The sequence below is a fragment of the Phascolarctos cinereus genome, unplaced genomic scaffold (assembly GCF_003287225.1).
Source record: "Phascolarctos cinereus isolate Bilbo 61053 unplaced genomic scaffold, phaCin_HiC Scaffold_3;HRSCAF=262, whole genome shotgun sequence".
Taxonomy (NCBI): Eukaryota; Metazoa; Chordata; class Mammalia; order Diprotodontia; family Phascolarctidae; genus Phascolarctos; species Phascolarctos cinereus.
In genome coordinates, this window is record NW_027555736.1 from 134814829 (window position 1) to 134829669 (window position 14841).

At 39.2% G+C, this 14841-nt stretch overlaps 1 protein-coding gene across 5 annotated transcripts in view; it reads right to left on the reverse strand.

Annotated features, from left to right (window-relative positions):
• PCSK6 (proprotein convertase subtilisin/kexin type 6) overlaps positions 1 to 14841 on the reverse strand; it is a 248155-nt gene that overhangs the window by 27832 nt on the left and 205482 nt on the right. For 3 of the 5 annotated variants that reach the window (XM_078151174.1, XM_078151173.1, XM_020963629.2), the window contains 3 exons: positions 11039 to 11141; positions 8542 to 8738; positions 7244 to 7331 (listed from right to left, as the gene is read on the reverse strand). In XM_078151174.1, coding sequence (XP_078007300.1) covers positions 7244 to 7331; positions 8542 to 8738; positions 11039 to 11141 — 388 coding nt within the window. Of the gene's footprint in view, positions 1 to 2441; positions 2452 to 7243; positions 7332 to 8541; positions 8739 to 11038; positions 11142 to 14841 lie in introns of all 5 variants that reach the window. The other 2 variants (XM_020963650.2, XM_020963644.2) reach the window with 1 other exon arrangement.

Here is a 14841-nt window from a genome sequence, read left to right on the forward strand (position 1 = left end):
GAGGCTGTAGGTTCTCCACCCCTGCTGTAGCCAAACTGGGTTATTTACCATTCCTCCAAGCTTTCTAGACCTTTGCTCACTCTGTTCCTGATACCTAGATTGCACTGAATGCGTACATAAATTCTCATTCTTCTTAGTTAAGGGAATAGGTACTACCCAATCCCTGAAGCTTTTATTGTTCTTTCCAGCCAGAAATAATGTTGCCTTCTTCTGAAATCCAATAGGAACATTGAGAGCACCACCTTCCTCTTAGTTACTCAGACTCAAAATCTTGGTGTCATTCTTACTAACCCTACGTATCCAGTCCATTGCCAAATCTACTTTTTTTTTCCTTTCCAACATCCCCAATATATGTCTCCTCTCTACTCCTACTCACCACTTTTCACCAGGCTATTGCAATACTTTTTTAACTGGTCCCCCTGCTTCAAGTTTATCTCCACTCCAATCCATGCTCCATTCAGCTGCTGAGGTTATTTTTCTAAAGTATAGGTTTGACCCTGTCACCCTTCTCAATATGCTCCAGTGATTCCCTATTACCTCCAGGATAAAACATGAATGAAGGCATTTAAAGCCCTTCATAACCTGGATACTTCCTATCTTTCCAGTATTCTTATATTTTACTCTTCATAGAGGAGAATTCTATCATCAAGTGACAATGTCTGACTTGGAGTTCCTCAAACTCACTGTCTTCCACCTTCATGTTTTCGCCTGGGCTGTCCTCCATACCTGGAGTACTCTCCCTCACCTCTGTCTCTTGGCAGCCCTGGCATCCTTCAAAAGCCACCTTATGTAAGAGGCCTTCCCTGGTCCCCCAGCTGTTAGGGCCTTCTCTTTTCAGATTACCCTTCATGTACTCTGTACATACCATGTACGTCCTTACTTGTTTGCATGTTATTTCCCCCATTAGAATGTGAGCTCCTCAAGAGAAGGGACTGCTCTGCTCTTTGTATTCTCTGAGCTTAGCATTATGCCAAGCCTAGAATAAGCACTTAATAAATAGATGCTTGTTGACTTCCTGAAAGCCCTCAAGGAGCTTACACCTCCCTCAGAAGACATTTGCTTCCCTATTCAGTGTTTGCAGAATTGAATGGAAGGCTATGACAAACTAAGATCTGTTTTTAGCATCCCTTAATCCTCTCCTGTACCTTAGACCTTTTGGGCTGGATTTGTCATCTTTTGTGGCCATCAACACAATAGACAAAAAGTCAGAACAACTAAAGACCTTGAAGATTTCTAGCAGCTAAAAAAAATGGGACTGGGATTCTTAAAAAATTAGTGGTTAACATGACTAATGTAGAAATATGTTTTGCATGACTGCACATGTATAGCCTATATCAAATTGCTTGCCATTTTAGGGAGCGGGAAGGGATGGGAGGGAGGAGAGAATTTGGAACTCAAAATTAAAAAAAATAAGAATGTTAGAAATTTTTTTACATGTAATTGGAAAAAATATTAATTAAAAAATTTGTTGGAAAGACTTCAAAGATAGTCAATGATTTTTTCATTGTGAATTTCTCCTGAATACTCAGAGCCTGTTAAAAAACCATGGGGCACCAAACTCTATTACAATCTACTAGGATAAAGGATAGCTAAAGATCTTTCTTTCATAAATGGATATTTTTTACTTTGTAAATGTTAATATTCTAATAAGGTAAGATTGTAGTTCTGTAAGTACATATTTTTCAAGACCCTAATAGCATAACAAATTACCACCAAACACTTAAATATCCAGAGAGTACCTGTCATTGACCTAGGCACTATTTACTGTTGTCCTTTAGCTCTATTGCAATATACTGATGAAACTACAACATGAAAAGTTGCTAGGCTAGAAAGCCTTAATATTCATTATGCCAACTCATGAATATTCAAAAACATGATTTCATCCCCCATTTTCTGCTCCTTCCCATTGGTCACTGAATAAGAGGAGGTATTCATTTATACTTTTTGTTAAGGCTAACACCTTTAAACCCCTACCCTTCATGTTATATCCTCCTACCTCTTCCTGGGCCTTGCTGTAACAATCAGTCATTGCCTGTCTTCTCCTTTCTTCCCCTCCCCACAAATATATCTCAACTTCTCCTTTACTAACTCATTCCCATCTGCCCAAAATGCACATAAAAATACACACAGCTGTTTCCTTGGGATAAAAAACATGTCTTCACTTGACTTCTTAAGACCATCTTTTTAAGGTCTCATCTCTCTTCCTCTGGTAGAATGAAGTACTTTGAGGACAGGAATTGCCTTTGCTTTTGTAGTTGTATCTCTAGCCCTTAGGCATAGTTGTCATTCAGGTATTCAGTCACATCTGACTCTTCATGACCCTGTGGACCAGGCTGTTCATGAGGTTTTCTTGGAGAAGATACTGGTGTGGTTTGCCATTTCCTTTTCCAGTGGATTAAGGCAGAGGTAAAGTGACTTGCCTAATGTCACACAGCTAGTACACGTTTGAGGCTAAATTTGAACTCAGGTCTTCCTGACTCCAGGCCCAACGCTTTATCCACTGAGCCACCCAGCTGCTTCTTTAGGCACAGAGTAAGCACTTAATAAGTTCTCACTTGTTGATTCGTTTTCCTTTTCTGGGAAGCTTTTTGAAAAAAAGTCTATCCTAATGTATCCCAGGGGTGGGGAACCTGTGGCCTCAAAGCCACATGTGGTCCTCTAGGTCCTCAAGTGTGGCCCTTTGACTGAATCCTTTCCATACTTGAGGACCTAGAGGGCCACAGGTTCCCCACCTCTCAGCACCCACTCTGTCCTCAAGCCCTTGCAATTAGGCCACCTCCTTTATTGAAACTGCATGCTCAAAGGTCACTAATGACTTGCCAATAGTGTAATCCCATGGCCTTTATTTAGTCCACATTCTGCTGCTGTTACTAACATTACTTCCTCCTAGAAACGTTCTCATCCCTCCTCTCTTTCAGAGACACCACACTCTGAGGTGTTTCTCCTCTCTAATTCTCCCATCTTCTTTACTAGTCCCTGGACCTCTTCCTAACTCCTTTAGGCAGGTATTTTCCTGTGCTCTGTTCTCAAGGCCCTTCTCTTTTCCTTCTTTATTCTCTTCCTTGGAAATTTCATTAACCCTCATGGCTTCAATGATCACCTCTATGCAGATGGTCTCAAGTCTGTACCTGTAGTGCTGACTTCCATCTTAAAGCTCCAGATAAGGCATGTCTCTGGGTATCCTCCCTTCCCACCATACCTCAAACTCATCATGCCCTAAATCAACCTGTGCATCCTTTACTGTTTTGTTTTTTTTTCCCCAGTCAGTTCCAGCATTCTTCAACCAATCCCCCATGTTCAAAACCCAGGGCATATCTTTCACTCCTCCTTTTCTCCTTTATCTGGAATCCACTCAGTTACTAAGCCGTGGCAACATCTCTTGCGTGTTTCCCACTACCTATTCCCACTGCCACCACCCTCTCAGAAGCTCTCATTACCGCCCATTTAGACTATTGTGATAGCTTCCTAACACTGCCCTCTCCAGTTCCATCCTTCATTATTACAGCCAGAATAATTCATAAATCTGGTTATGAAACTCCTCTGCTGTACCATTGGGTGCCGCCCCACCTTTTCAGCTCTATGTTGCTACAATCCAAGCCAAATTAGACTACTCTGCCCTGTACACACAACCAATATTTTCCTATCTATGCTTCTGCTGAAATTGTTCTTAATGCCAGCTATGTTCTCCCCACCTCAATTCTCTTCACTTGCTGAATTCCTCTGATATCCAACTCAAATGCCACCTCCTTTGAGAAGCCCCTCCTGATTTCCCCATTTGGTAACAATTTTCTCTTCCAGATGCTTGGTTTCACATGCTATTTTGTTTGGTACTTTGATATATTTTTGACGTAATATTGTACAATGGGAGGCAATATGGTATAATAAATAGAGGGCTGGCTTTGGTGTCTGGGAGATCTGGATTCAAGTCCTGCCTTTGACAAATTCTAGTTGTGTGACTGTGAGCAAGTCACTTCTCAGCACCCCAGGGAACTTTCTAATCCTAGGAGTTGCTGATTTGCATTGGTTCCAGGATTTTCTGCAATAACAGATCCCTACACTGATGAAATTACAGCTCTGATGCATAACCCCTCTCCCCCAATAGTGTATATCTTCATAGGTATCTTTTCCCTCTACTATACTGCAAATTCTACAAGGGCAGGACTCTCACATTGACCTCTTGTACCTCCCCTAGCACACACCTCCCCTGCTCTTGGTAAGTACTTAATAAATATTTATTGAACGTCCAGTGAAAGTCCACTTGAAAAGTCCCATTACTTCCAGTCATGTTGTCTGAAGACAAAGATCTAAGCATAATTTCTTTTAAAATGTTTTGTCCCCAAATGTCTCTCTCCCAAGGAGTGACACTATAGGAATCATGATCCTATGACTGAATTATGGTTCTGTGGACTCAGTTAGGTAAATTCATTGACAGAGTCCTAATTTTCACACAATTTTGTTAATATCTTTATTATTCTGGCATGTGATTTACAATCCTGACATAAATGTTTACCCTGATGTTTCAATGCCCAGGATTATTGTGCTACTGCTAACTGTTGTAGCTGAACATGTAAAGATATTGCTCTGGAATATGTCAAGTATAAGCACTTGCATTTAACATCAAAGGAGTTTTTGTGACTTCTTCGGATTAAAAAGCTACTCTTCAACAACATGTTTGTGTGCCAGTGATGGCAAGTGTTTTAAGCAAGAACACAGAGGTCTTTTCCTTGTCATAGCATGAGGTCATTGTGACTGGCAGTTAAATCATGCCTTTAATAACTAACATTCCCACATGTAACATTTCTTACAATTTAGTCTCCTGAAGAGCCAGACAGTCTAGGGGAAGCAGCTACTGCTGGGTCTCTAACTGCTTTAACATGACAGGGATGATTTGAAGACACAGCTTAAAAAGGATATTGTACAATAAAAGACAGCTTTCTGTGGATTATAGCTGACAATGTTTTCAATTTTTACTTTTCTTTCTGAAAAGTCTGTCATCTCCAGCACTGCTGTTTCTTTTTCTTCCTTTTCTTTTCTTTTCTTTTTTTTTTTTTTGGAAAGTAGCTATTGTTAAAGAGGCTACTTTCTTCCTATTACAAAATGCAAGAAATTGAACATCTAACTTAACCTTTCTCAAATAAACCTTCAGAACTGGATACAAGGTCACCAGGATGCTCCCAGTCATTTCAGCATTTCTCCTAACAGAGCAGTGTTAAGAAATTGGCAGGATCGATTTATGTATTTCAGAAGCCACTCTGCCTTCTTCAGTTACCAATTTAGGAGATAGGCTTCATACAGTGAGAGACCTCAAGACACTGTTGCTCTCTGGAGAGCTTCTTGGCCATGGGTTTAGGGCAGATAGAACACAATCAAATCCTTGGATTATTTGCTTTTTCTAGCTGAATCAGCCAATTTTTTTCCTTATTTTTTTTCTATCACCTCCCTTTCCCCTCTCTCTGTTTTGTTTTTTCTTTCTTCTCTGTTCATCCTTATTGTCTGACTTTGCCACAGTTAGATGAATGATATAAAGCAGGAGTTTTTACCCTCAGGTCCATGGACCCCAAGGGGTCTGTGGATAGAGTTCAGGGGATGAGGAAAAAATTACATCTTTATTTTCAATAACCTTTAGTTTCCTTTGTAATCCTTTGTATTTTATCTTATGGATTTTAAGCCATTATTCAGAAAAGAGGGAAGTTTCCTCAGACTCCCCAAGGGGTCCACTACACACACACACACACACACACACACACACACACACTCCTCCCTATCTTAGGAATCCCTACTATGGAGCTTGTCTGGTACAGTGGAAAAAGCACCAGATTTGGAGTCTGAGGTTGGAGGCTTAAATACTAGCTCTATTAGTTATTTCCTGTGTGACCTTGGGCTAAACACTTAAACCCTCAGTTTCCCTACAGAACTAGATTATTGCTCTAAATCCTATGGACTTTTCCTAGTAGGATTAGGCCTTTCAAATTATGAAGTATATGAAGTTTATCTTTGGTACCCCCATTGCCTTTTCCCCTACTTTTTATGTCCTTTCACTTTTTCTTCCCTATTTTCCTCCCAAGATATCCAGGGCTGCTGGGTATCCCTGCCCACCACCAACAGAGTTTGTTCTGTTAGGAGAAAAGTAATAGAATAAACTAATTCACATCTAAAATGTTAGTAATGAAACCTGTTATTTCCTAGAAGTAATAACTCCATTAAAAAAAAAAAGGACCACTTGGAGAAGCAATGAATTCCTGATGGCAGAATTTTAGGCATCCTGACATGTAGGTGGGGAGATATTTCGAGTGTAGGGATACCAAAATTTACCATTGCTCCCCAAATCATACTACCTAGATGATTGCCCAATCCTTTCAATAGGGACGATACTGCTTCCAAGTATTTTTAGTAATTTCATTTATAGTTAATATTTTTATAATTGGAACATTTGCCACAGAAATTACTGTTAAATTTTTAAAAAAAGTCTTAGTATAATGCCTTGAGTTTTTTTTTTTTTGAGGAACAAACAAATAATGAATACGTATATTAGTTAGCTAAGCAAGTCTTTGGAAGGTTATTTCAAGTAAAACAAAATGACTAATGGTTTTTAGTGTAATTTTAAAGACACTTTGTATACAATCATTTCTTTATGAAGCTACGTTTGATACTGGGGAAAGAAAAAGAAACTGGGACACTTTCCCTCCCACTTAAATTCTGATTATCCTCACCCCTTTGGAAAGGATGAGGAAATTTGGGAATGGAGAACACAAGAAAAGAGAGAGAGAGAGACACGAGAAAGACAGAGAGAGAAGGTATAGAGAAAGGAAGAGAAGGATTTGAAGCTCTGAAGTGGTTTGCTCAGGAGGGAGGAGTGATGGTGGGAGGAAATGAAATCACTCAGAAGAGTTGGAGCTTGGGCTTCCTGACTACTTCTCCCCTCTTTCATCACCAAGCACTATATTATGCTATGATATGGAACTAATTTTACTAATTCCCCAAATTCATTAAAAAATTCCATTGTTTTAGCTCATTTCATTTAACTCCTATTCTTAAAAATCCCCACAACAATCCCATAATGAAACCATGAATTTAAATGGACCAAAAATTCTTACACTGAAATAGTTTGGGGTTGCTGGAATCATAACTTCAGGAACTAATGAATAAACATGAGAAATAAAATGATAGAAACTAAAAATAGTGAAAACCACTGAAATCCTCAGGTTTGAGACCAGTTTCTGTATCCTCAAAGCCTGTATTTTACCTGAATCCTTCTTTGCATATGGTACATTTTTCTGGTTCATCAGCACACTTCTTACAGTTTGGATGGCATTTAAAGCAATATTTCTGACCTGTATAAAAGAAGAAAACAGAGAAGAGGGTAAGAGATTTGGGGGCAGAAGAGTAGATGGAGAAGGAAAGAAATGGTAGAAAAGAATGTAAATGAAGTCTGCACAAACAACAGTGTCTAAAAACAACAACAAAATCTTCCAAAGTTTCAAAGCTGTAATGGGAAAACTATTCATAAATTAGCGACTTCCAGAAATAGGCAATAAGTTAATAAAATGAAAGGGCAGGGCAGTGGAGAGCATACTCCAATGGATTCGAAGTCAGGAAAACTTAGGTTTTAATCTCACCTTAGATACTTATTAGCTGTGTGATCCTGGGCAAATAATTTAACCTCTCTGTGTCTCAATTTTCTTATCTGTAAAATGAGGGGACTGGATACTCAGATCCCTACCAGCTCTAAATTTAGGACCCCATGATAGAATAACCCAAGACCATATAAAAAGCTAAATAGAGGTGAGGTCAAGGAGCTTACTGCCAAGTCCTTTAGGCAGCTAGGGGGCACAATGGATAAAGTTAGGAAGACCTAAGTTCGAATGCAGCCTCAGACACAGCCGTGTGACCCTGGGCAAGTCGCTTAACCACTATTTGCCTCAGTTTCCCCCAACTGTAAAATGTGAATAATAACAGCATCTATTTCTCAAGGCTGTTGTAATAATCAAATGAGATAATATTTGTAAAGTGCTTAACACAGTGCCTGGCACATAGTAGTTGCTATAAAAATGGTTATTTCCTTTCCTTCCTATACCATTTAAGTTAGGACAAATTAAAATTTTCATACTGTAAGGCTTGATTTTTCCCTTTCAAAAAGGGAAAAACGTATTTGTATTCCCAGTACATGGCATAATACCTAGCACTTAGTAAGAACTTAAATAACTGTTTTTTCCATTCATTCCTAATCTACTAATTTGTCTTTCACTGATGGCTATTAGCTTAGCACATATTAATTCTATGGATTACATAAAAACCTCATTTTAGTTTTAGTTCAAACCTCTTTTCCTGGGTACATCTTTATAGGAACTGTTAGCAAGTAACACTTGACTAATTTGAGTTTCACAACCTCTCCCTTCTTTCTGAGGGTGAATAGTGAGAAGTTAGCAAGGGGCTTGGAAGACCCAGGGATGGCTGATAATCAATAGTTGAAAGTCAGCTGAGCATATTTAACCCCCTGTGGACAATCATGTCTTCTATAAACTTAAAGATGATCACACTTACTTTCATCCGCATAAAAGCCAACTGGGCACAGAGTCACACAAGCGTTTAGTTCTTGATGGTAGTAAAAGCCACGTCGGCAGGACAGGCACTGATTCTGATTCCTGCCCATGCAGGTCTCACATCCCCTACTACACCTTCGACACCTCTTTGATATAGAATCACCAAAGTATCCCAAGGGGCAAATGTTCACACATTTCCTGGGAAAGAGGAAGACCCAATAAGTACCCCAACAGTACTGGGTATAGCACAACAAAGGCATTTCATACGTTTAACACTGGCACACTGGGGTATATACAGAAACAGGAAATTCTATTTTAAGGAAAGGGAATTATGTGTTTTTGTAAAAACTCAATAGCATCAATCAGGTGCTAGTATAATCTTTTGGAAATTAGATGCCCATGAATGAATTTTGAAACACAAATTGTGGTTACATTGGCAAAGCACAGTTGGAAGACAGATTTTAAAAAATCCAAGTAGAAGTTCTTGGTGACTTTTTTCTTAATTAACTGGAGGTTGTTGCTTGTACAGGTCAATAAAGACAATTCTTACAATAGGGAAAAATTTTCCATTTCCTATTCCCTGAATCCACTAAATGGAAGGAAACACTGTAGTTTTATTTCAGGGGTGTTTTGCTTGGAGAAGATGCACCCTGTTATTAGAGTTCTGACTGTCTTGCCTACCAACCACAGACAGCTGCCCATATTAGGTCAACAAATGACTTGAGTAAGACCAATTGTGGAAGCCAGTGAGGAGAGGGGATGGGATGGTCGGTAGTAAAGAGACTAGGATAGGTCAGCACCCTTAGTGGTACACTGCTCCTAGTGAGGATGCATAGGAGGAAAGAGCAGGACAGAATGTGTAACCAGAGGAAGGAAAACAGAAGAGAGAAGGAAAGACACTGAAATAGGGAGAAACTAACAGAACCCTTGGTAATTAGAATAAGTGTAGTGTATATTCTAGAGGACAATAAAAAGCGCCTGTCTGTGGTCCACAGCTCACATTTACCAACCTTCAAACTGCTAGGGGAAAGAATCCTGCCCATGGCTACCTGAGCTATGAGGACACAAGTGAACTTTTACATGGTGGCTGTTTTTCCACTAGCATAGCAAGTATAGTAAAAGATAAAAAATTTTTTAAGTATAAATTTAATTTCTGAAACTAGAACTCAGAAAAAAAAGAATATAGGCTCTAATTCTTCAAATAAGTACTTATTTTCCAGTTTATACAGACAGGATGCTGCACTGTAGAGTACTGGACTTCAGGGCAGATGACCTGGGCTTGAATTTGTTTACTACCTGTGGGGACCATTGGGCAAGTCCTTAACCTCCTTAGGTATGTTTTTCCTTTTCTGTAAAATAAAGGACTTAAACTAGCTGACCTCTAAGGTCCTATAGATCTAGGATCCTGTGTCTACATCAGTGGTATCAAACTCAAATAGAAATGGAACCCTGGAGGCTACGTATCTCCTTAAAAAATGAACATTATGTTATCTTGTATTTTTATTTATTTTGTTAACTATTTCCCAATTACATTTTAATCTGGTTCTGGCCACACTAGGGTTTTATGGGTTGTGTGTTTGAGATCTCTGGTCACAGCTCTAAATCTATTGTTTTGTGATAACTTTGGTTTTTAAATTCCACTCATACACATTCCCAAAGCAGTTAGCCCCAGGTTAATTTCCATTTTGTGGATAGTAGGCTAGTTAAGACCAAGAGAATATTAAACCTTATTCTCACTCCATATCTGTCACCTTCAGCCTAGGTATTTTCCAAATGTAATTCAGCCTTCCCTCTTATTACTTAAGGAAAACAAAACGACAAGCTTTTAGGGTGTGGCACTATTTCTTGGGGGGCATTTTGGAGAGATGTTACTGAACTAGACCCTGTGGAAAGCCCAGCAAGTTACTGGACATTTGTTCATGATGATTTTGATTATCATGATTCACGATTATTTTGTTTTTATTTTATTTTATTTTATTTTATTTTTGGTGAGGCAATCGACGTCAAGTGACTTGCCCAGGGTCACACAGCTAGTCAGGGTAAAATGTCTGAAGCCACATTTGAACTCAGGTCCTCCTGACTCCAAGGCCAGAGCTCTATGCACTGCGCTACCTAGCTGCCCCAAGATTCAAGATGATTTTGAAGGGAGGTTACAGGATCTTAAATCTCAAGCTGGAAGGGACCTCAGAGGTCATCTAGACCAATCCCACATTTTATAAATGAAGACACTGAGAACTAGGGAGATTAAATGACTTACCCAAGGTCATAGAACAAGGTTCAGTGTCACAGATAGGATTTGAACCCAGTACTTGAACACCAGAGTGAGTACTATTCAGGATCTACTGTAGGGAGTATGCAAAGTTGGACACCAGTAGAACTGACCATCTTCTTAGGTGTATGGTTGGTTTAAAAAAAAAGCCCAAACAAACTTGTTAAAATGATGTTTGATTTTATAGTGCTGAACCCGAAAAATAAAAAAGGCATTTCTCATTCATTACCTGCCAGTTTTGATGCTTCCAAGACTATAATGGATACAGTTCAAGCACTGGTCAGCTTTTGGTCCATCACACCCTTTGTCGCCACACTCTGGATGACACACACCTTAAAGAAATAAGTGTTTTCTTTCATTCATAGAGATGATTTCCTTCAATGAAATAACTTCATGAAGAATGCCCAACCCTGACACGAAAGGCCGAAGGTGATGAGAAGACGACCAATCTGGTCTCTTCTGTCTATACAAAGAAACTGTTGCACCATTATAACTCAATGTTTACATTAAAAGGCAAAACTATTAAGAATAGAAACTTTTACAAAGGTGTTATAAAAAGAAGACTGGATTTGGAGCTTGGAGGTCACATTTTGGGGTCAAATTTTGTCTCTGCTACCTTCCTGTCCATGAGACCTTAAATAAATGACTTCAACATTAAAAAGCAAAAAGTACAGGGAAGCAACATAATTCAGTATAAAGTGGGCTGCATTTGGAATCAGGGAGCCAGGGTTCGAATCCCAGCTCTGGTACTTGCTACCTAATTACTTAACCTCTCTAGGCCAGAGTTTTCTCATCTGTAAAATCATGGAGTTGACTCCATAACTTCTCCTAGCTCTGAATCTGTGAACCCAAGATCATGCTCCAGTTCAACCTCAGTAAAACAAGAGATTTCTAATTAGACAATCTTGAAGGTGCCTTCTGGCTCAAAATTTTATCCTCTTAAAACAGGAGGTAACCCTCTCATTGTCTCAGCTGGACCTCAGCTAGAGTCCTTTGTTTTATTCTGGGACCCAGTTTAAGAGGGATCAGAATACTCTGGACAGGGTTTCATGGGAATGTGATCAAAATAATTATGAAATTAAAAAACTATGAGGAACAATAAAGGATCAAGAATTATTTAACCTGTAAAGCAGAAGGCTGGGGTTGGGGTGGGGAGGAGATACTGACTTAATAACACAATTCAAATACGTGAAAAGTGTTTAAGTTCAGGGTTATCAGTTGGCTTTGTCAGAAGAAAGCAGAAAACTTAAAGCATGATGAGAATAATAATAATGAATAGCATTTATATAGCAATTTATGATTTGCAAAATGCTTTACACAGGTTAAACATTTGATCCTCACAAAAATCCTGGAAGATAGGTGCTATTATTATCTCCATTTTATTGATAAGCATAAACAGTGTAAAAGCTTCAAGCATTATCTTGTTGAGTGAATCCACAATCACCAAATACTAATCACCTACTATGTCCAAGGCACCAAAGAATTTCAAGGAATATAAAAGAAGTATTTGGATCCTTCCCTCAAGGATCTTACAGACCAACACACAGAATGAACAATAAAAGGCAGCAGATGAAAAAGTAAGATGTGATATAGCAGATACAGTACTGATCCAGGAGTCATAAAAGACCTGAGTTCAAGTTTTGCTCTTGATATATACTGTGTGAGCTTGGGCAAGTCATATAATGTCTCAGTGGCTTGGGAAACTCTCTTAGATTCTAAGTCAAAGAACATTTTCTTCATCTTGAGTTCCCAAGGAAATCATAAGTCTGGACTGTACACATATGTGTGTGTATGTGTTTATACACACATATACACATAAATATGTATGTATATATAGTGTACTTGCATTATATAGGTATATATATGTATAGACACATATATAATATGCGTGCATGTATATGCACATTTGTTGTTGAGTCATTTTTCAGTCATGTCCGACTCTTTGTGACCCCGATCAGGGTTTTCTTGGCAAAGACGCTGGAGTGGCTTGCCATTTCCTTCTCCAGCTCATTTTACAGATGTGAGTAACTGAGGAAAACAGGGTTAAGTGACTTGCCCAGGGTCACACAGCTAGTAAGTATCTGAGGCTGGGTTTGAACTCATGAAGATGAGTTTTCATGATTCTGAGTCCAGTGCTCTACCCACTGTGCCACCTAGCTGCTATCTATCTAGATTTCTGTCTATATACACATAAATATATACATATGTGTATGTGTGTGTGTGTGTGTGTGTGTGTGTGTGTGTGTGTGTGTGTGTGTGTATATATATATATATATATATATATATATATATGTATATGTGGGACATATAAAAGGTATAGGTAATAAGTGCTATAGGAATTCAGAAGGAGAGAGCATTCCTAGAAAAGGTGGGACTTGAGCTGGAGTTTGAAGGATAGAGGGGGAGATTCAGAGAAACAGGGAGGAGTGTGAGATCTCCTGGCAGGGAAAACAGTATGGGCAAAGGCATGCAGAGGCAGGAGTGTCCATGGAAGGAAAGCTTTACCAACAGAGAAGGTTGTTAATCACTGGAATGATTTAACAAGGGAGGTTATGAAATTGCCTTATAAAAATAGGATGGGTTTTCATTTGTTTGGGACAGTTTGGGTGTATTCTTGCATAGAGTAAGGGGCTGGGTGTGCTGACTTCTTTGAACTTTGAACTTCATGATTTGATGAAAGATCTGAGGGTTTTAGTGGACTACAAGCTCAATACTAGTGAACATTGGACATGGTGGCCAAGAAAGCTAAGCTGATCTTGAGCTTCACTAAAAGGTGTCTTGAATGAAGAAGATAATTGTAGCGATGGGGGTCAGATCAGATTGGTGGTACTGTGTGCATTTCCAGGTACCACATTTTAGGAAGGACATTAACAAGCTGCAGAATAAGGTGACCAGAATGGTGAGAGGACTGGAGACTGAGAATTGGCCGAAGGAACTTAGTGCTATTGATTCTGGAGATTAAAAAACTTAGTGGTGACATGTTAGTGTGGAAGAAGATGAATATGAGTACAGTGACTTTGGGGAAAGCATGTTCCCTCCAGATAAAGTCACTTCTGAGGCTAAGGAAACAGAGCTATTGGATTTGTACTTTATTTCTGTCCTTATTGGCACCAACAGGAAGAACAAGAATGATTCTATTTTAAAAGGATGACTCTACTGTCTTAGAGATTTCCCGCCAAAGTGGGGGATTCGGATAAGACTAACCACAGAGAAATGCATTTTGCCACAGAACAAACCCGACCTTTACAACTACTGTGACCCCCAAAGCTTGCACACATCCCCCAGTTCTTTTCTGGGGCAGAATGCTGCTGATTGGCCGTGTACTCCAAGAAAGAGTAAAAAGTTATAAAAACTCCAATCTGTATTCTAAAAAGTTCAAGCTGCCATCAGAGAGCAGTCTTTCTTAGTACACTAATAAATGTCTTTTCCTTTCAGTTTGGCTACTCTCTTTACTTGACCTCAGGCAATCTGGACATTCTGGTGGGTGAGATTCTTCCTGAGCTCTCAAGGAACCCAGGATAACAAACTCCCACAATAATAAGCTGTCTTCAAGTATCTGAAGGGTTATTACAAGAAAAGCTAGGCTTGTACTCCTTGGCCCCAGAGGCTAAACCAGGAGGAAGAGTAGTGGTTTGCTAAGAGGCAAAATTTGGCATGATGCAAGGAAAAACTTCTTAACAACCACATCTATGGAATGAGCTAATGAAAAGAGGTAATTGGATAGCAACTTCGGAGAGATTATGTAAAGGGAATAACTGTTCAGTTATGGGTTGGGTCCCTTTCAACTCTCAGATTCTATTCATTGTTACAGTATTGATTAATTTCCCACAGGCAACAAAGCCATGTAGAAAGCTATAGCATTGAGTTTTTCTTAATCAGTTTCAAGGATCAGCCAGTTGGAAGGAGTAAGTCAGACTTCCATTCAAAAATTATCCTTTGAGAGCTGTTTCAGTCACGTCTGACTTTTCATGACCCCATTTGGGGTTTTCTTGGCAAAGATGGAGTGATATCCATCCTTTAAAGCCCAATTTA